The 21,901-nt window shown below is 43.9% G+C and overlaps 1 protein-coding gene across 8 annotated transcripts in view; it reads left to right on the forward strand.

The window, feature by feature from the left end:
- SMPD3 (sphingomyelin phosphodiesterase 3) overlaps window positions 1-21,564 on the forward strand; it is an 86,831-nt gene extending 65,267 nt beyond the window's left edge. For all 8 annotated transcript variants that reach the window (XM_032700896.1, XM_032700903.1, XM_032700897.1 and 5 more), the window contains 6 exons: window positions 2,349-2,424; window positions 8,456-8,611; window positions 11,974-12,063; window positions 12,918-12,981; window positions 17,584-17,746; window positions 18,903-21,564. In XM_032700896.1, coding sequence (XP_032556787.1) covers window positions 2,349-2,424; window positions 8,456-8,611; window positions 11,974-12,063; window positions 12,918-12,981; window positions 17,584-17,746; window positions 18,903-19,004 — 651 coding nt within the window. In that variant the 3' untranslated portion in view covers window positions 19,005-21,564. The remainder of the gene's footprint in view (window positions 1-2,348; window positions 2,425-8,455; window positions 8,612-11,973; window positions 12,064-12,917; window positions 12,982-17,583; window positions 17,747-18,902) is intronic.
- Window positions 21,565-21,901: the final 337 nt, after the last annotated feature.

Here is a 21,901-nt window from a genome sequence, read left to right on the forward strand (position 1 = left end):
TGTTCCCAAAGCCCTCCCTTCCCCCGGACTGTGTGTGCAGAGCCCTGGGCTCTGGCCCTGCAGGGCCAGCCCCGAGGGGCCTGTGCTGCCCTCACCCCTTCTCCAGCACAGCCAGGCTCTGTCCTGGGCCATCCTTGGCATTCTTGGACAGGGAGACACCGAGTCCATCTCAGTGCAGAGCTGTGCCCGTGGGCACGCGCCCGATCCACAGTTATTTGTGACTGATGGAAATGTGGGATCCTGGCACAGATGGGTGATGGGCACGAGGCCTTGCCAGGCACTCCATGAAGGCTGCACAGGAGAGTCTAAAGCCAATTTGAGTTGACTTTTTTTTCTCAGCTGACTGTGATTTACATTTGGATGTTCAGCTTTTAGACTTAAATCTTTTATGCTTTTTGGATAGAGATGCTGAGATTATTCCATCTGCTTTAGTCAATAAGGGGATTACCAGCAGCACGTTCCTGCTGTAAGGCAGAGCACTCTCCAGGCAGTGTTTTCCCTTCATTGTGCTTGCTGTGGGTGGCACTGAAGGGCATGTGACAGGAGCACTTGTTCCCTGCAGCATGAGACGCTCAAATCAGTACACTGGTGGAGACTTTTTATAGTTTGCAGCATCGAAGAGAAACCCCAATTTTGAATTACTAATTTTGGAAAATATAGTTCCTACACCTGCCTGTCCTAGATAGCAGAGGAAATAAACTGTTTCCCACTTTTCTATTGGAATGGCATATGTTGCATAAAAAAAGCTGGAGAGAATGCTCCTTATGATTCCCCCGTGACAGTGAGACATTCAGAGCCAGGGAGCCTGAGGGAGGAGGGAAGAGTCTGTTCAGGGAAGCTCCTGCAGCAGTCACTGCCAGCCACCCAGCAGATCAGCCCATCCTCTGAGACTGCTGCAATCCCCTCAGTTCAGGACAGTCTCCTCATGGAAGAGCAGAGGCAGCAGTGATTGCCTGTGTTTTCCTTGTTTTCCTCTGCCTTCACCCTCCCTGAAGCAGGTTAGCTGAATGGGAACAGCAGTAAAAACACCATCAATATCCATTTGGAAGATGGTCTAAAAAAGGACTGAACAGACTGAAGACAGAATAATGCCAGTTGTTTATTACACACTCCCCTGGCTGGCACAAACCCTCGAAAGATAACAAGGCATTGTTGAGTACAAATGACTTCTAAATTCACTTACTGCAAAGCTGACTTTCCAGTTATAAAATGAATCAAATGGTTCTTGGATAGCTGAAAAACAAGAAAACCAACCAAGCTCACAAAACTGTGTCTGTATGAAATGGAGCTCTGCCTGTTATTTAGAGGTGTCAGATAAAATTTGAGCCTAGCCTTGTGAAGGAGAGTTATCTGTGATGGTGTTTTCTGAGCTCTGGGTACAACTTTCCTCTGTGGGCATTTTCTTTGACCCATGCAGTAGTGCCACATTCACTGTCAACAAGAAGACCACACACTCAAACTGGTTGCCTTCCACAATCCAAAACTTGATCCTCACATCATTGGGAATTTTGATTTGCAGCTGTGTGAGTCCTCAACGGCCAAAACTGTCAGTAAAGTTGAAAACCTAAACCAGAACTTGATTCTAATTTGCTTGTGTGTCCACCTACAAATACATTTTAAAAAGATTGTAACATATGTTATAGATGAGGAATTCCTGCATTCTGGTTTCCCTGGCAGCCCTACCTGTTCTGTGTGTAAGAGCAGGAGTCCACATTGTATTCGTCTGCCTGGCAGGCAGGGGGGCTGCTGCTGGGAGCTGAAGGATGTAAACCCTGCTGAGGAACACCAAAAGTCCCCAACACCTTTGTAGAAGAACGTAAAAAATCCCTTCAAATCCCAAACTTGTTGTAGAATGGAGAAAACATTGTCAAAATCAATATTTATTTCATGTTTCATCCTTTTCTCAAACTCCCTTGGAATTTTTTCCTTCTACATTCTAGTTGTACACAGATACCAAGCCAGTTAGGCTGCTGATAATATGAGTTTTATATGGCACTTGAGTGGTGGGCCTGAGTCTGGCATAGGAACAAGGGCTGGGATGCAAAAGAGTGACAACACAAGTGGGACAGAGAACCAGTGGGACTGCAAAGAACAGGAGGAAGACAAATTTTTGCATCAAAATCAAAACATTGAACAGGGCAACTGGGAAAGGTGTCAGTGTGCTGGCAGCAAGCCCCAGTAGTCCCAGTAAGCTGCAGTGTCTCTGGTGCTTTGTGTGTCTGTGTGTTTTCAAAGTGCAGCTGGACAGGGTGGGGAAAGGGGCCAATACAGAGGCTGCACACACAGGCTTTGGCAGTAGAGTTCTAAGAGCTCTTCCATTAATCACCTTTTTATTTCTTCCCTTCCAGGTGCAAGTGGGAAGTACACCTCAGGACCAAAGAATTGTGGGATACATTTCCTGCACTCACTTGCAAGCTATTGCAGGTACTGTCCTCATGTGCATCTCTCAGTTTGTCTCTATTTCCAGCCCTGGGGGGGGATTCCTGTGCAACAGGAGCAGGTGTTGCTCCTCCTGTGTTTCTGACAAAGTACAGGGAGCATTGCAAAGAAGGGCAGACAAGTATCCCCAACCTTTCTCATTTCCAGTCTCGGAGTAATTAAGTAGCATAGGACACAAACAAAAAATATCCCTCGAGAGCTTTTCTTCTCTTTGCTCCCTCTTAACCAAATACTTTTATTTTAGACATACATCACTATCATTGTTACCCAACAGCATTTAACTCATACTGTGAGTAGTAGCATATAACCCAAAATTTCTTTGTATTGGATAATCAGGGGATAATCAGAAGATACAAGTTGGGACAGTTATTCTAGTTGCTGATTTCTGATGGAAAAAGCCAAAATTCTCTGTTTTTTGACTTTCAAATTTCAAATGACTAGCAGGTTAATACACTCATTGGAAAAGTCTCTTGGTCATGTTTAAAAGCAGTTTCATACTTAGTGTAGTAATAAAAGCCAAATGTACAACCCTCTAGTTTGTGTATGAGCAGAATTTAATTTAGCCAGAGGTGTGGGTATCTTTCATTTTCCTTAATCTGACTGTGACTCTTGTGCTCCTGGTGCTGCAGAGCAGGCACAGCCCTGCCAGGCTGCCTGGGCACAGCCCTGTGCTGCAGGGCCAGGCAGGACAGTCAGACTTTGGGAAGGGTGGAGCTTCCACCCGTGCTGGGCATGTCCTGGTTCCCCCTGCCAGGCAGCCAGTGCTGCTGCCCTGCCACTGCCTCAGTCACAGAGCAACTGGGGAACAAACCTGCCAGTCCCTGAAGTGCATTAGAGACACTGCAGAGTTCTAAAAAAGACTAATGAATTTTTCAGCTACTTTTTAACAATGTAACATCCTTCTCTGCTTTTCTATTTTTAACTTATGGTAATGCACTGTGAGATTGCTGTTTTGAAGCTGAGATTTGTTGCTGTTCTAGTTTAGTTTTCGGTTCTTTGGTTTTTATTTCTAGTTTCAGTCCTGTTCCTTTTTACTTCCTAGTCTTGAATTCTTAGTCCTTGATAACCAGATTGTGAAATCCCTAAAATATTAAAGAGGAAGAGGATGGGGGGGAAGCAATGTTCTATTTTCAAAGTCAGCCTAAAGCTTCTTCAAGGGTAAAACACAATCTTTCATTTCATGCTTTGCATTTTTAGGCTTATCTGGTTCAAAATACATTGAAATAGAGCAGACAATGATTTAAGAGTCTGTCCTTAGACATATTATATTTGTTTCTGTAATGAAGTGGAAAACTAACATTTGTTAAGTTTGGCAGAGCTGTGCTTTCTGATTTGCATCATCTAATTCATAGCATTTCACACATTTAAAAAGTTATCCCAACACCCCAGTTCAGCAATGTAGAGATGTGGTATCTATAAAAACTAGCACTGTTTCAAAGGTCAGCCATTTAAATCATCTCATGGCTGAGCACAGCCTGCTTTCCCTTTAGGATACACAAACTTACACTTGACAGTTCTGATACTTCTTTGAGTATAAAGTGAAGTGATCCAACTGCTTATCAGGGACCAGCTATTAATGCTTTTTTCAAGAGATGTGATGGCTCAACTCTGTTCTGAGCAAGTACTATTTTTTCAGACTTGACCCTCAGCTTTTTCAAGAAACCTTGGAGTTAGCTGTGGCTTTCCCTCTCAGTTCTCTGCCTGGGCTGGGTTTCTGCTCTGAAGCAGCTCTTCCTTCCCACTGTGGAAATGGCTGCATTTCCTCAAGAGGTGAAGGGATCCTTTAATGAGACTTGATGTAATTATCTTCCAAGGGCTGTTAGGTTTACATGGTTCTCTTATGTCTTTTGATTAGTCAGTGATTAATGTTCTGGGCAGGTTTTGCTGCCTTGAATCCACCCACATGCCAGGTCCTGGTGAGTCATGGCTTTGGGACAGCCCACCCAGCCACCAATACCCAGTGAGCCTCCAGCTCCTGCAGCCCCAGTGCCAGTGCTGGAGCCTGGGGATGTGTCTCCTAACCTTGGGCACGGCCTCTTCTGGGTGTGGTGGGAATGGACCAGGCTCAGGTTCTCACCCAGCTGAAGCAGAGCTCAGCTCAGCACTGGGCTCAGCCCTGAGCAAGCTCTCTGTTCAGAATTGTGGCAGTGCCATCAGGAGGAACTCCATGCTGAGCACCCTCAGGCAGTGGTTCCACAGGTCTCTGAACTGTCCCCACCATGGCACCTGCCCTTACCTTGTCCCTCCTCTCAGGGTGCTGCCCTGGCCCCTGCAGGCTGTGCTGTGGGTGGGGACCTGACCTAGCTCAAAATAACCCAGCAGAATAAAAGGGGGGGGTTGTTCTTTTGGTTTTGTGGGTGGTTTGTTCTTACTTTGGTTTGTTTCCTCAGCTCCCCTGGATTAAGTATGTCACAAGTGCAGGGGTCTGCACCAGTCAGGTGTGACACAGCCAGTCTCATGGCTGAACTGAAGCCTTTGGTTTGTGGCTTGGAAACAATTTTTCCTTTTAACTAGGCTTTACATCCTACACTTTACAAGGTTTTTTTGCTCCTCTTCCCCAGATTCCCTGCCAATACATCCCGTATTGCTCACCAGTGCCTCCACTGGACCTTTTAATTTCCTCTGACTAGGCCTGTAGCTGCTTTGTCCTGCCACCATAGTGCTTGTTCTAATGTCATTCAGAGTAGGACAGAACAGTTCTCCCCCAGTGTATAGTACCTGCCTGCAGTTCTAAATCCAGAGTTTCACTTAAGCATTTTAGTGAATGGAAAGGGCAAGTATGATTATTCTACAACTAACAAAGGAGAAGTATTTATTCATGCTGGCTGAGGTTTCCCACATTACCCTTTCATCCATCCACAAAATTTGAAGCTGAAAGGAACTTTCAGAGAATTTGGAAATGCTGACTGCAGGAAGCACTCACAACACAATTATGTGCATTTTTCCAGGCCAGTTACTGAGGAAAAGAGCACATAGCAATTAGGACAAATCTGTATTCTCTGGTTAATCCCTGGTGGCAGTCAGTCAGATCAGTGATTCTGTCTGAACATTTAAGAAGTTGAACATAACTGTTGGGAGTTACACAAGTTCTACACTTCTGCTACAGAGAGATGAAAGTCCTCTGTTTCTAGAGCTCCAAGGCTCCTGATTACCTGTGGAGAGCCCTGAGGTTGTGTGCTGGACAGTGCTGTTACAAAGGCTCAGCATCCTCAGGGAGAGATGTCTGTCACTATGCAGTTAATGCCTTTTTAGTAACAATTATGCATGTTATCAGACACAACATCCTCCTAAAGTATTTCTGTCTCTCTGTCTCTTGTTTTTCTCAAGAGTTTTCTATTTTGGAGAATTTTGCCGTGGTGTGTTTCAGTTAAGTGGCCTTGCTGCATTCCTCAAGCTGATCTGTACCAGGTTGCTGCCTGAGTTTCATGCCCATGTGGTAACGGCCACGTTTTTAAATTACTCCTCTTGGTGAAGCCATGACAGATAATTCACATAAAATGAGAAAAAAAACCCCTTGACTGTTCAGGGATGTAAAAGCCAGTCTTAGAAAATTAAATAATTTATGTAATTGGGACTTTGTGGGGAACAAGATGTTACTGCATCCTCGTTAACAAGCACCGTGCTTAAAAGCTCCGTTCTGAGGAAACAAGGGTAGCCAGAAGAAAGTACAGAGAGGAGAGAGGAGAGAACAGGAGGAGAGAGGAGAGAACTGTTGAGATGCTTCACAAGGAGAACAGTCCATTAACTTGAATAAGTTTCACCAGGAATGAGAAGGCTGGGGCAGCTTCAGGAGGAGAAGGCTCTTGTCAAAGTGTGTAAATACTAGATAGGAGGGTGTGAGGAAGAGGGAGCAGCCTCTTCTCAGTGGGGCCCAGTGATGGGATGAGAGGACAGGGGGAAAACTGAAATGCCATTTAAACAAATGAAAATGGTTTTAATTGCAAGCACTGAACAGGCTGCCCAGAGATTGTCCTCCAACCTTGGGGGTTCGAAACCTGCCTGGACGTGGTTCATGACAAACCTGTGGTAGGTGACCCCGCTGGAACAGGAGAGCTGGACTGGATGATCTCCAGAGGTCTCTTTCCCGGGCTCACCCTTGCTGTGAATCTGGAGCTTTGCTGTGAATCTGGAGCTTTGCTGTCTCTGGTTCAGCTGAATGTCTGTGTTAGTCACGCACACCTTTTGTGTGAGTGTCACCTGCTCCGGGCTGCATTTATTCCATGTGACCTATTTCCTGGGCTTTTGTTTGGCTGCATCTTCACTGTGGGGCTTTCTTGTGCTGTCATAGCAAGGGGTTTTCCCAAGAATACACTGCTCTGGATTTGTGTCAAGCTGTGTGAGTAGTGTACAGTGTGAACCTGAGTCACTAGAAACTGCAGGTTGGGGGATAGATCTGGGAAGCATTTTGTGTCTGCTTTTATATTACAGCCCAGCTGCTAAAGATTTGCTGGGAATAGCACAAGCAGAAAAAAAAATCAGATTATTTGCTGTTGGAATTAGCAGCCTAAAGAGATGAGTCAGTTTAAGAACCTACTTAAAACTCTCTTTCCCTGGTCGTGTTCTTTTCAATATTTAAATTATTTAGCATTGTACCAAGCCATGCTTGGTTGAACATTTCTGTCTGTATTTAACTGTTGCTTTAACACCTTTCCCCCACCCCTGCCCTGAGATGTTTTTGAGAACCCAAGCCTGCCCAGGGCTGTAGTGGTAGTGACTGTGCTGCAGAGATCACATCTGAAAAGTCTAAAGAGTGCTGGTGAGAGCTGCAGTTGAGATGAGTGATTACTGAACTGTGTGCAGGTAGACTCCAATATTCACCAGCTCCATAATGGCCACTGGAAGCAGCTCCAGACATATGTAACTGATGTTTTAATTAGGTTTTACATCTTTTTAATATCTAGCACAAAGTAGTAAATCAAGTTAAAATAAAATTTACTCAGAATAAGTAATTTTGGGTTAGCTGCTTTCCTTCTGATTGTGGTATTTGAAAACAGATTCTGTATTTTGAAGAAAAGTAATGTTGCTCTGGCTTGATACATCTTTTCAGGTCTGAAACAAGCAAAATGATAACTATTAACTATCAGTACAGTGAATACAAAAGAAAAGGAAAGACAATATGGTAAAGAATTATTTCTAGAATGTATCTCTTTCTGCTCCTTTCCCCACATCAAGCTTTTGGTGTAATCATTTTAAAAGAGAGACAGTAATAATTTTTTATTAGACTTCATGTCACCTAATGTTCTTGAAGTTAAGTGTGGTTAGTTGCTGTAATTAAAGAGCTGTTTTGTGTGTCAGATGGTTTCACAAACAAAAACTATTTGGCAGCCAATCAATCTCAGCCCTTTCATATCACTCCTATATCACTCTTTTCACTGTCCTGGTGAAAAGAATCCAGTTCTTTATTTCTGAATTCCTACCTATCTAAATATGTATCTAACACATACATTTAAAATTATGAAAAAGTACTTCCAGTTCAGGCATTCTTACTTGAACACAAATAGAACCCTTCCTCAGATGGACTACTACAGGATGAGTAAATTGAATTTACCATTGATGTATATGTACTATTTACACTTGAAAGTTAAACTTTTCATTTTTAAAAATTAGAAAGCAAAGCAAGATGAAGTGATTTACCCCAGAACAGACTGTCTAGTTTTGTCTGAAGTAGGATTTTAACTCTAAATTCCTGATCACCAGTGTAATGCTTCAGCTCCTCCTCTGGCTGGAAACATCATCCTTTGGGCTGGTTGTCTGCAGCACAGGTGCCTTGTCTTCTCATTTCTTCAGGCAAGCCTGGGAGGGTTGGTTCCAGAAGGAGATACTGGAATCATCCTCAGTGTGGTTCCTCATGACTGTGTAACAGGTTCATTACTCTGAGTGCACCAGTAGCCACCATTTCTGCCTTGCAGCCTTTTCCTCAGGGTGTTTGCCAAGAGCTCAGCAACTCCCCCGTGGCTGAGTCCCTGCCAGGAGGGCCCACTCCTTGTTTGGTTACTGGTGTCTTTGTTTGCTGCAGGAGACACAACTGTTCGATGTGAGCAACTGGATATGCTTCAAGATTGGCTGTCTGAATTCAGAAAATCTACCTCCTCCTCCAGCACAGCCAATCCAGAGGAGCTGGTGGCTTTTGATGTCATCTGTGGAGATCTCAACTTTGATAACTGCTCCTCTGGTAAGACAAGGTTTGCCTTTTCCTGGTGTCTGCCTGTTCAGAAAGGAATAGGAATGTTCTTGATCCCTGTGGACTACAGCAGTGTATTGAGACTGGCTTTTGCAAGGAAAATCTTCTAAAATAGCTGTGAGTGTGAGTTACTCTGCTTGGCTCATCCCATGAGCTCTGTGGAGTTATTAAGCATGATGGGTTTTAAGGCACAAAGAGCAATAATTTGTGACTTATGTAGCAATAATGAGGACAGATACAGTGGTTTAGCTTTACTTGAATTAGGTAGACACTTACTGTTCTACAGTTTTAATTACTAATGAGAGACATGTACGTTATGGGACTTTTGTGGAGAAAAAGTACATTCATGCAGTTAAAAATAGTTTCATAGTGCATATACACAGACATAGGAGACTAATGCTGCAGAGAGAACTCAACATTGCTGAATCAGTCTTGGAAAAAAGTTAACTGATTCTATGTAGTTTCAGGTTTTTTTATTTTGAGAAATTTTAAGTCTGGTTTTTCCTTTAATTGGATGCTGAGGGTACTAGAAAAAGAACTCCACAAAACCATAATTAATGGGTGGTGAGTTCACAGAAATAGAAGCCTTTTCCAAACATAAATGTTATGCTCTGTTAACAGTTCAGTTGCATTGTGTCTGTGTATCCCAGAGCTCTTTGCTGGTTTGGAGCTGGCACATGGACCAGCCTGGCTGGGGCTGAAGGGGCTCTTGTGTCACTGAAGTGCTGCCCCAGAGAGAGCCCAGGGCAGGGACAGGAGGGGTCACTGCACAGCTGAGCTGGGGCTGCAGCATTCCAGGTGGGATTCAGCAATTTAGACCAGGGCCTGTGGATGACCAGGTGCATTTGTGGAACAATATCCAGTGTGAATTCTGTGGTCTTTATGAGAAGCCTCAGGTAACTTAGGCAGAGAGCAACAACTGCACCAAAAACAACTTTAAGAAGCAAAAAGCAAGCACTGTCTATCTAAAAACCCCCACTATTACCTCTGATCTCATTATTTGCATCAGACACTTGAAATGGAGGATTTTAGCAAAGTTGTAGAAACATTTAATTGAGTAGAAAAGACCATCAGCCTAAACCCCAGCCCTTCTGTCACTCATTTCCAACATTTGTACAAGAAGTAAATCAGTCCCAACTGTATGACCCAAAGTAAACTCAGAATGGTCTGAGAAGGTGCTGGCAAGTGCTCTGAGTGGGACAAGAATCCCTCCTGCACGTGGAGGTGATCAGGAAGTGCAGTGGCTCCAGGAAGCTGTAGCTGGACAAACACACCTTAGGATAAAGTCCAGTGGCAGCAGTGCAGGGAGTGCTGAGGGGCTGGAGGAGGGAAGGGATCAGTGCCAGCCCTCAGCTGCCCAGGCAGTGCAGGGAGTGCTGAGGGGCTGGAGGAGGGAAGGGATCAGTGCCAGCCCCTCAGCTGCCCAGGCAGTGCAGGGAGTGCTGAGGGGCTGCAGGAAGGATAAAGGAAGGGGTTGGTGCAGCCCCTCAGCTGCCCAGGCTGCTGCCCAGACTGACCCAGAGGCAGCAGCAGCAGTGCTGGCAGAGGCAGCAGGAGCTGCAGGACACAAACTGAAGCCTGCTGGGGTCTGGCCCTTTCACTGGCAATCGTTGGGAGGGGTGGAGTGGCCTGGAGGCAAAGGTGTCCATCAAGGAAATAAATGAGCTGCTGCACAACAAATGGGAGAGTGCCCAGGCAGATCCCAGATCCAAAGGGGATGGGGAGGGAGGGGAGCCAAGCTGGGAGGCAGAACATATGCTCAGGACTCTCTACCTGAGGAGTTCTGGCTCCCTACCCACGGTCTTGCACAAGAAGCACAGAGTATAACTAGTGCAATTCTGAGCTGTCGTTTTAAATAAAAGGTAAACCCAACTATTTGCTTTTGCAAATAATAGTTATAAACATTGCAACTACTGCTAAAGAGGGTTGAAAAGCAAGTTATAAAAACTTATTTTATTTTTGCTATCTCTGGCACTTATTTACATTGCCCTCCCCTTTAAAATGCACTCAGCCTGGAAACTGGAATTAAGCTGGCTATTTAATTTTTTACTTTTAGATTGCTTTCTTTCCTTATGTGCTAAGCAAGATTAATGCAGTGTTTCAAAGTTCTCTCCTCCATTTTTACATTACTCATTGTTTTAGGGACATTTCTAGCATTATAGGTTAATTGAACATCTTAGGTTTTTGTAAAGCACTAATCAGCTTCCTGTAATTCTCTTTATGATTTTCTGTGTCCTTTCCCACTCCACAGACTGATACAGCAGCTAATTAATGTCTTGGTGAATACCAAGCTTCTATTCTTAGTTGTATTGACAGTACAGTTTTCGAAGATATTCAGGTCCATGAGTGACCTTATGCTGATGACAAATTTTCTGTAACTCAGTTTTCAGCTTTACAGAACATTATGGCAACATTCATACAGAGAATTCACACAGTGGAAATGTTATTAGACAGTTGCTTACTGTCATGTTGCTTTGGACTGACTTGTTTTTAAACCTTTTAGCATAAGATAAAAAGCTTTCCAATCAGATGGGTAAAGTTTTGTGTCACCAGCTGTGACTTATCATGGTCCCAGTTGCAAATTAATCATTTTTAATCTGTCTTGGTTTTCAGGGAAATTCTGTTGACATATGATACAACAAGGGAAAACTTGGACAAACAAAAAATTGCAAAGATTTCATCTTTTACTTTTCCATAAACATTAAACAAGCCAATTGGCTGTTCAGACAGAAAAAGCAATTCTCTGCATTGTCCACCTGGCAAACTTTGGGGAGGGTCAGTCCTCCAATCCCCTGCCACAACTCCAGGATTCCCTGACAAAATAGTTTTTCAATCTCCCTGCAGTTCTGAGGATGTTCTCCAGATTGAGAGCGAGCTGGAAAGATGTGATGAGACAGCTGAACTGGTGTGGATGCAGCAGCTGGAGGACAGTCAGCTGTATTAATGACTGAATAAGGAGATGGCAAAGGATTGCCACTGGAAGGCAGCCCAGTTGTCCACTGGGTGACCCATCCCAGCAAGGGTTTGGTACCAATGTAGGCAATGCAATGGAGTGGGAGGAGATACACTGGAAAACTTCCACTTCAGTTTAGAGCTAAAAACTATCAGAAAGGTCTTTCCTAGAAGAGACTTGGTAGGAAAGCACTGTTATTAGCAAGCATTTGTTGGGATTTCTGGCCAAGGCAAGATCCTGCTGTGCAGTAAAGCTGCTGCTGAACTGGCTCAAATCAAACCTGGGTATTTATGGAGGAGAAACGGGGCCTTGCTGAGCCTGTGGTGCAGAACACACAGCTGGGCACAGGTTCAGGACTGGCAGCTGATGGACTTTTCTGAGGGTTGTTCTTTCCCTGCAGATGACAAGCTGGAGCAGCAGCACTCTCTGTTTACACACTACAAAGACCCCTGTCGGGTTGGCCCTGGGGAGGACAAGCCCTGGGCCATCGGTAAGAGCTCTGCAGCCCTGGGGTGGGGACACTCCTGGGGGGGACACTCCTGTCTGTCACACACAGCTCAGGCAGCAGGCAGGTCAGCTCACTGGCAGTAAGAGTTTGGTGGAGAACAAAGACTTGTAACATATATTTTACAAACCTTAACGTACGTTGTTGAATTATAATTAAGAGCCAAAGGTCTCAAACTGCAGTGCACATTCTAGAGCTCACGTCTCAAGGTACCTGAGTGTCTCCCCCCACCTATCCTGCTCCTAAAAAAATCTCTAGATTACCTGGGGGGGGGAGGAAGCCAAATTATTGTTTCTGTACTGTGTGCCTGCAGTGAAAGCCTGCAGCTTCTGATCAGAATGTTCCATTTGGTGTTCCATAAATACTGTCAGTGAGGATGTAACAAAGCAGATCAACACCACTACAAACTTGTATTTTTTGTATTGTATTTTGTATTATAAAAGATTTTATGGAACTCCGAGGTATTAATTCCTGGTGCAACTCAGTTGAACCTGATAAAGTTTTAGATCAGGAATTAATAGTGTCTCTAGAGCAGCAATGATAACTATGAAGATGCTAAAGATAAGTGGAACTGTTTAATAATGGGACTTTACTCTGTGGTAACAGAAAAACAAATCAGAGACAGCAGAGCTGAGAAAATGGAAGGGTGGAAACATTTTGAAAGGGGGCAGGGAGCAGGGAGGTGTGGGGAGAGGAGCAGTGAACAGAACATGCTCTCAGTCAGAGCAGTCCCTCTCTCCCCCACAGATCCTGCCTTTACACAGCTGTGCCTCTGGGAGCCTCCCCAGTGCAGCACAGGAGCAATGCTGGGGCAGTCACATCTCCCTTTCTGTTCACAGGCACCTTGTTGGATCCTGAAGGATTATATGATGAAGAAGTGTGCACCCCAGACAACCTGCAGAAGTAAGCATTTCCCAATCTTTCCACATGTTTTAGACAGTTATGTAAAAAGGGAGTTCATCGCTTGCTATTTACCATTTCACAAATCGAGGGGTAGTTTAGGACTGGAAGACAAAGTTTAACTCGAGGGTGTTTGGGGAAGAGGAAAAAGGGAAAGGAAGAGTGGCTGTGTCTCCAAGTCAAGGGTTGGCTGCAGTGGATGAGGAGCTGAGAGCAGCTGCAGTGTCTGTGTGTCTCCAGAGCTGGGCCTGCCTGGACAGGCCCACAGGACAAGAACTCCAGGCACTACCAAAAAGGGTGGGTGGGCAGCTTGTCTGAAAGTCTTTCTGCAGGCAGCCAGTTCTGTGCTCACTGCAGCAAAAGGAAGTGTAGTTCTGCTCAGATAAAAAGCCCATGAAGTTTAAAACACCATCCCCAACCCAACTCGTGCTTACAGTACCCATTTAGAAAGCTTGCAGAATTGAATACACCTAAACCCCCCAGCTCACAGGTACAGAGAGCAATTAAATAGCACATCAGACAGAGCAATTAAATAGCACATCAGACAGAACTAGGAATGTGGCTTAACATCTTTCAGTGATGACTAGTGCAGCATTACTTTTAAGGAGTGTTTGATATTGAAAAACAGGTGTCTTTGGTTTGAGCTAGTGGAGTTATGAAAAATACAAAAAAACCTTAACTTGCCAAAGTCTTAGGATAAATTCCTTGAATACCTGTACTGTTTGTTAAACAATATTCCAGTGGAGAGAAATTAATAAGCTTTGTAAATTTTAGAGCAGTACTTAATGAATGTAGCAATCCTTTTTGCACCTTCTCTACCTTAAAGGGAGTTTACTGGACTAAATACATTATCATCATGACTAACTATAAAGGATGTTCTAGCTGTTTGTTACCAAAATAATACTACAGAGGGAAAGTTATTTGAATTAGCAAGTCTGTCCTGATGTTGCTGTTGACACACATAATGGAAGTGGTCCATTACAGGCAGTTTATGCTGGCATTTTTACTTACCTCTGTGTGGAATAGATGGACACGTGGTTGAACGGGTTAGGTGAGGTCACCCCCTGAAGTTTTCTTTGTATCAGTTTGAACAAACAGAATTCTAGACATCAGATCTGGGCTTAGTTTATGTCCAAAATAAAGATTTGCTACAGCAAGTCCCAGTTTGCACATTTGAGAACTTGCAACATTTCCAAGCAGTTCTACTCATATGTTGAAAACATAAATTTGGTACATGTGAAAGGGATTTCTGGAATGCAAAAATAAGATGATTTGGCCCTACAATCAAGTTTGCAAATGCAAATCTCTGTGTGGATATAACATTCCATTTTATGGTTCCAAAAAAAACCAAACCAGCACAACCTAAAAAACCCCCAAAATGAAAGAAACAAACCCAAATAAACCCTGTACTTCCGAGGGGGCTTTTCAGACAATGTGTCACTAAATTACTTTCGGGGGATTGTAGTTTATTCCCTGAAGAGTTACTTGTATTCAGCGATTACGTTCCACCTACAAATAGGACTGATTGGATAGGGAGCCATCAAATGATCCAGAAGGATTTAAGAATATTACTTCTGCTACCCCTGTGTATGTACAGCACCTCAGGATGTGAGAACTGGAAAATATTCTGAGCCTTGGGAACAGAATATACGTAAGACTTTTTCCCTGCTAAGTGTGCCTTTTGGTTTTCTGCAATGTGTTACAATTCTTTTGCACTGATGAAAAAACCCTCTATGAGACCATAACTTCCACTGGCTTTTCCTGCAGCTCTGCAGGGAAACAGGGCTCTGCATGGGTACTTCATGTCCATGTGCTCCTGTATGAGAGCAGCCCTCGTTTCCATGGGAGGGTGAGGAGCCCTCCTGACTCTGCACGGGGCTGGAAACAGGACAATGCCAGGAAATTCAGGGAAATGTAAAGCAATTAATGGAATCTGGGCTTTAAAGACATTTAAATGGTAAATAGCACAGTAGCTGTGGGGCACTGTCTAGTTAAGAAATATTGTTCATATACACAGCAAACCAGGGTACTGCCTAAAATTGATCCATTCTCAAATTTTTCAATAATGATAATTATAGAACAATTAATTAGATAGATGTAACAATCTGGGCCCTGCCACAGTGCTGGAAACCACACAAGCTTCTGCTCAGAAAGGCTTCATGAAATGCTCACAAATAATCCCATCTCACAAAGTGATTGTCATCTCCAAGCCCATTTTCATCTCTGAACCTGAACAGAGTCAGGCCTATGAGCACAGCACAGCTAAGAAACAAGATTCAGGTTTAGTTGAGCAACTCAGTCATAATTAATTCTGTTCACTCAATTAGTGTTGAACTGTTAGCACAGCAGAGCCAGATGTCCACACTTGTGTCTGCTTCCTGTAGGGACAAAGAGCAAACTCCTGTGCAGAGCAGTACCAGTTTGAGACAGCAGCAGATGCTGCACATTTACAATTTGTTTCCTTCGTGTGTTTGAAATGAACATTTCCTTCTGTGAGCAGTTGTGCAGGTTAAGTGAATATCCAGGATCCACAGACTTTATAATATAAAGACATAATTGAAGCTAAAAAAAAATCATCTATTAAATTAATGCAAGTAAGATTTTTTTGCAGTAGTACTGCAGTGCTAATCAGCAGTTTCTTCTACTTTGTTACTTAATTATCTTTGCTAAATATAAATATAATTTTTGAAAGAGGTCAGTCCCATCAAAGAACTTGGTTCCTTGAGCCTAGAAAAGCAATCTAAGGAAGTGAACCATTTGCAATTGCTCTTTGTAGAATCGTCTTGCAAATAGGGTGCAGAGAGTAAGCTAATTTATTGTGAGTTATTATTAAAACCAAGTAACACATGAAAGAGAGTTTACTTGCAGAAACTGATTACAGTAAACTCTAAGAACCTTCAATACCTCACTAAGTCCAGAGGAGGTTGAGAAAAGTTCTGATTAAATAACTGTCTGATCAGAATTTTGTCCGTTACCTTCTGAAGGCACATTAAGTGCTTCTCGTATGTATCAACTGACCCAAACTTACAGATTATAACACTCCTGAGAGCTGATCACCTGCAGCCAGTGCCCCTCTGCCACCACTCAGGTCCTTCCAAAGAGACCAGAATTGACAAAGAAGCCAATTGAATCTCACACATTAAAACATACCATGAGAGTCTGGTGTTTGTCCCTTGTTATTCCTTCATCCTGTACTCTCACGTTCATGCATTAAAAAATTCCTAAACCCAACCCCATAAAACCCATCCAAGTCAAGTCTCAAAAACTGGGTGATCAAAAATATCTTATTTTTCTCCAAGGTGAAATTAAAGGCTTTGTACCTGCCAGGACCCAAGTTCATGGCTCAGTGTTTCTCCTGCGACAGTTGATGATGTTGCTTAATGGCGTAATCAACTCTTACAAGGGAAACCACAGAACCCTGAGCTCAGGTTTTGGCAGGTAAGTAAAGGAAAGTGGTTTTTGAGGAGGTGGTTTGTTTATGTTTAAGCCAGAAAGCAAAACCACAGCCCAGCCTGTCCCTGTGCAGCACAGCTGTGCCACACAGCCCTGGCTGTGCTTGGAGTCACCTCTGCACACCCCGACACGGGCAGGCACTGGCATTCCATGTGTCTGTCACCCTCAGTGCTCTTGGGTACAGCTTTGAAAGAGAACACAAGGTAAGCCAAGATTCTTTTGAAATCCAACACAACAGCAAAACACAGGATTACCTATAAAAATGGAGCGACAGGGGCCTTTGTGCACTTCCCGATCCAAAGTCGTGTTCAAAGCTGGGATAACTTCAGAGTTAGATCAAGTTGCTTGAGGCCTTAATAGTCTTCTCTATAAAACCTACTGTTCAGGTTTAAGCACTCAAACTAAAAATTTTAATGGGAGAGCTGCATCTTATTTGCCTGGAGACTGGTACTTAGAAAACCAGTTCTCGGTTTTTAAGTGCTTCAGTGGATGGTCTTGGGCCAGGTCATCTCCTTTCAAGGTGGGGGCAGTGCTAACACACCTGTTAAGTCCATCCCTGTGGAGGAATTTGGAGAGTGTCACATACAGGAGTCAAACATATTAGGCTGTCATTTCTAGTGAAGTGAGGCTTGGGGTCCAAGACACAGTAATCTGATGCTGAAGCTTGCTCAAAACCAACCACCACATGCCCAAAGGTGCTCCTGAAAACCCTTTCTCATCCATACCCTGTCTGTAAAGCTGGTGGTCATTTCAGAAGGAGTTGCTCAGATCAGAATGGAGAGGTTTGTATCTAAGTGCTCAGGTCTGTATGAAAATAATCCAGGAAACAGTTTCAGCCACACTGGAGATGAGTGCAGGGGCTCTGGGCTGCCCTACCCTGCTGGTGGCAGGCAGGCAAGGGCCCTGCTCCTGGCTCCACCAGCACAGCACCACTGATGCCAGGCCTGCCCTGAGGCTCTGAGAGCCCTGTCAGCAGTTAGGACAGCCTCATACTGGAAAACATTTGGAAGAAGATGTGCTTTACAAGTTTAACAGTCCTTTTGAACTGGGATTACCCTTACTGGGGATTTGGAGAGAAACCAGGGTAATGCACAGGTGGACAGAATGAGCAAACCATTTAAAGTGCTTGGTTTTGTTTTTGTAATGAAATAGGGTGCTGGAAAGTGAAGAAGGAAGAAAAGGATACTTAGTCTATCCCACCAGCAAGAACCACAGTTCCAGTCAAAAAGGGAGGAAGGCATCACTGAAGGGAAACGGGAGGAGGATTGACTATATGCTGTACACAGAAGAAGGTCTTTACCTGGAGTGGAAAGTGGTGAGTTCCTGACTTGTCCAAAAGAGCTGTAACTCACACAGTGAACTTGTCTGAATGGCACTGCAGCCTGTTCTGCTTGGATTCAGATCATACTCCAAGGAGGACCTGCTGCTCTGCTATTTTCCACTTTTGCATGCAAGTACTGATTGGAAACCTACTACAAACCAAGTTAAGCTGAGTTCAAGGATTCCAGCAGCAACGCTGGTAGATGTGCTGCTCTTCTAAACTCACCAACCTCATTTTCACTCCTTAAACTTCTGCCAGACTGAGTGTTTCGCCAGATGCTTTTCCTGTGCCTGCAGTCTGAATATTTTTTAATCTTTTCAAGTGTGTGGATGTTCTTTTGTGCCTGTGAGAACCACCCAAGTTCCCACTCTGCGATGCACAGGCAGGAGCTGACAGGAGCTGCCCAGAAGGAGAACTTGCAGGGTGCAGTAGAGTCCTACTGCTTCCTAGAGTAGGACCTTGCCAGAATTGTACAGAATTCCATGATGGAAATGAGAAGCTCATTCACACCTATTTAGCACTGCAGCTGCTGTAGAAGAGCAGGCAGCAGAGCAGTTCAGCGTAGCTTAGTGCAGGATACCTCAGTCTGTGCTCTCTCTGCACGTGCTCTGTGAGAGTAGCTTGGCAGGGAAATTCTTTTAAGGCTTCCTGTTTCAGAGGCACAAATGCCCATGGCACACTTCTATGGTAAATCCATCTTACAAACATGAAATGATGCCACAACAAGGGCTGGAATTCAGAGACAGAAGGAGCAGGATTCCTGGTCACATTACATTCCCACCCAAGTTGAACACCTCAATCCAATGAAGACAGGTTTCCTTTTTAGCTGCATGCCCTGCCCAGGATGGTAGAGCCAGCCCCTCCTCCAGCTGAGGGCCTCCCTACATGCTTGGATAAATCTGTGGGGAAGAACAAGCTGTTACTGTCAATGGCAAGAAAAGGTACACCAGATTTCATCCAGTACCCTGTCAGTGGTTCACCTCAGCAGCTGCACCACACTGACTGTCTGTGTGGCACAGTTTATCCTGAGCCCAGCCAAGCCAGACTGGTTCCACACCTCTGCTAATGCTCTGAGGTAGTTCAGAGCCTGGTGTGTGCTGGAACAGACAGGTTTTTCAATTCCTTTCCTTACTTTTGTTTTCCTTTGCAGGAAGTGGAAGAGTTCAGCTTTATTACCCAATTAGCAGGCTTGACAGACCACCTACCGGTAGCAATGCGTCTCATGGTGTCTACAGGAGAAGATGATCCTTAAAACTGACCAGCTTTGAGAATCAGAAGAGGGAAACATTAATGATATTTAAAAAATATCAGAGGATAAGAGTGAACTATCCTGGTGCCACGTTAGGAAAGGTGACCCGACCTGACTTGGGCTACTCCCAGAATGTACCAACAATGCGGATTTAAAAAGGGAAGAAACGGAAGGGGTTGTGGCCAAAAGCCACTGTCACAAGTTGCTCAGGCAACAGGGCAGGCCTGTACTACAACACTTTCACTGTGGACCGAACAGAACCAAGATGGAAGTCCTAATTCCTTCTGAACCAGTGCCATTCTTACTCAAACATGTTTTTATACTAATATATAGCACAATTTAGTTTGTAATTAGTCTGTGAGTTAGTGCTGCTCGATGGTTTTTGCATCATTTCCTCGTCTGAGAAGCTGAAGCTTTGTCTCTCCTGTCGCGCTCGCAGCAGCCGCATGGCCCGCCCTGCATGAGCTCCACACAGCCCTGGCACCCAGGGGAGGGCTCAGAACCACCCCCAGCCAGAGCCACTCTGGGACTGCAAACCCTTCTGGCACTACAGACAGACCGAACACCAAACAACAGCTCTTCGATTTGCAGACCAATATCTTCCTGTCTGAGTTATGGACACACAAAAGGTTTGGAATTAAGACTTTAAGAACACAGTTCTACCCTTATTCCAGCTGTGTTCCCACTGAAATTATGAAGTGTTTTGTCTGAATGATGACTCCAGAATCAGGCCTTCAGCTTTCTAAATGCAACTTACTCCCTTAAGAAGAAACATAGTTTCCCTGTAATGTCTTTTCTTTCTTTGCCATGTGTGGGACAGTTCTGAATTATGATATGGGATATGTATGTTACAGTAGAGTGAATAGATTCCTGTAGTACCATTGGTAACACCAGAGCCAACATTCTGCCTTAGCTAGAAAGGGTAAGTGGGAAATGGATTGTAAAATGCATGCTAGATATAGAGTAAACATAAACATAAGTGACATTTGGGGAGAAAAAAGTGTAGAACAGTGTATGATTGATAAGGCAGAATAACCTAACAATTCTCTAAAGGAATCAGTACATTTAAAGGGGGAGTGCAGCATGGCCAGCCAGAGAGCAGAGCTGGGACTCTTGGTCTTAGGGATCTGCCTCCCAGGAGCAGAGGCTTTCCTGTGTCTGAGACACAACTCTCCATTTGTTGTGCATCACACACTTGAAGAGGGGTCTTGCCATCTGACTTACATGTTCTTTCCACTACAGCTCCTCAAATGTGGGGCTCCCCTCTGCCATCTCCCCATGGCCTGACCGACCCAGCCTCTGTAACCTTAAAAAAAAGAATGAAAAACTGAGAATCAGGTCCATAATGAGACTTGGCATTTTTGGGAGGATTTAATTTCAGAGGGTTTATGTTTTGAGAGAACAATGAAAACCCCTGTGTTCTAACCATTACTTAGTTTCTTCTGCCTATGTCATGTTCAATGTTAGTGTTATTTCCTCTTACATTACTTACATTACATTCCCTGTGTTAAGAAGAGTTAATCCAATATTTGACTTACTCCATTAAGTAACCTGTTTTAGTTATGCTGACCACAAACTCCTGAAGATGCTCTTGTTTTGGTTTAGTTTACACCTGCTAGGAATCAGCTTGAGCTAAATCTGAATAGATTTAAATTAGAAATCTCAGTCTGCACAGTCTCTGATACTGGCTTAGTTAGCTATGGTAAACAACAGAGCTTTTACTTAAATCAGCCTGATTTTGCAAATAGAGAAACTCTTAATAGTCATGAGAGTGCAGGACTAACAGTATTGGCTAATTCCAAGTAGGCAGTAGGGCCACTGCTCCCACTCTCCCCTGCACCTGGTCCTGACACATTTTATGCCTCATTTTCCAGTCCCAGGGTCCCTTGAGCAGAAGCTGCCTCTTAAAAGTGTGCTGTGCCAAACCAAGGGTAATCTGCAACTAACCCATGGGGACTCAAAAATGGAACCAGACTCAGTTCCCCTTTTTGATAAAATTAGGAATTCAAGTTTACAGCATCGGAGACTTGAGTGTACTACCCCGTGCACCACCAGTTTCCCACTTTGTATGTTTGTCTTTATACAGAAGGTGCACGTATGTGCAATGTGTTTTTCTGGTTTCTTATTGCTCCACCCAGTTCAGAAAAACTTGTACCCAAACCAATGCTTTTTAATCCTATTTTCTACCTTACTTGTATTTTATTAACCTTTTTTAAAAAATCCAAACAGTATCAGTAGCAATGTGTGTGCTGTCCAGCAGCTATTTCTCAGTAGTAAAACTAACTACACTATTTTTAATAGTTTTCCTAACAATGTAAATTACAATTTGATATCAACTTCACCAAGTATCAGTTGCAGGAGCTGAATTTGACACTGTCTGGGATATAAGCATAAAACTACTGCCAAAGTTACATTATTTACAGTAAAACTAACATGGTCTAAATTACCTTAAAAGTCGTTCTGTGGCTTTGTGCTGACTAAAAATGAGACACTTTTGTCAACTTCTTGAGATATATTGAGAAATGGTTTTTTCAAATTTGAAGTAAACTGTTTTAGATTTTGATGTTTCCTAGTTTCTCAGTGCTCAAGAACAGCCTAGTTGTGAAATGTTCTCTTACACAATACACATACATTTAACCAGTCTTGGTAGTTCTTTCTAATTCACTTTTAGGGAATGTAACTTTGCCAGAGTGATGCTGGAGGTGCAGCACTGTGGTACCACTGGACAGATGCTCCTTGGTTTCTCACGGTGCTCCTGTGCCTTTCCATGTTTGCAGGGGTCAGGGAGTCCAGTCCAGGGGAGCTGGAATGAACAGGCTTTCCCTTCCAGGGGGGACCTCTGGGAGAAAAATGAGTTTTGTCTCCACCACTGCAACCACCAGAGTTCCATCAGCCCCACA

This window comes from Chiroxiphia lanceolata, chromosome 13 (genome assembly GCF_009829145.1).
Source record: "Chiroxiphia lanceolata isolate bChiLan1 chromosome 13, bChiLan1.pri, whole genome shotgun sequence".
In the NCBI taxonomy this organism is placed as follows: domain Eukaryota; kingdom Metazoa; phylum Chordata; class Aves; order Passeriformes; family Pipridae; genus Chiroxiphia; species Chiroxiphia lanceolata.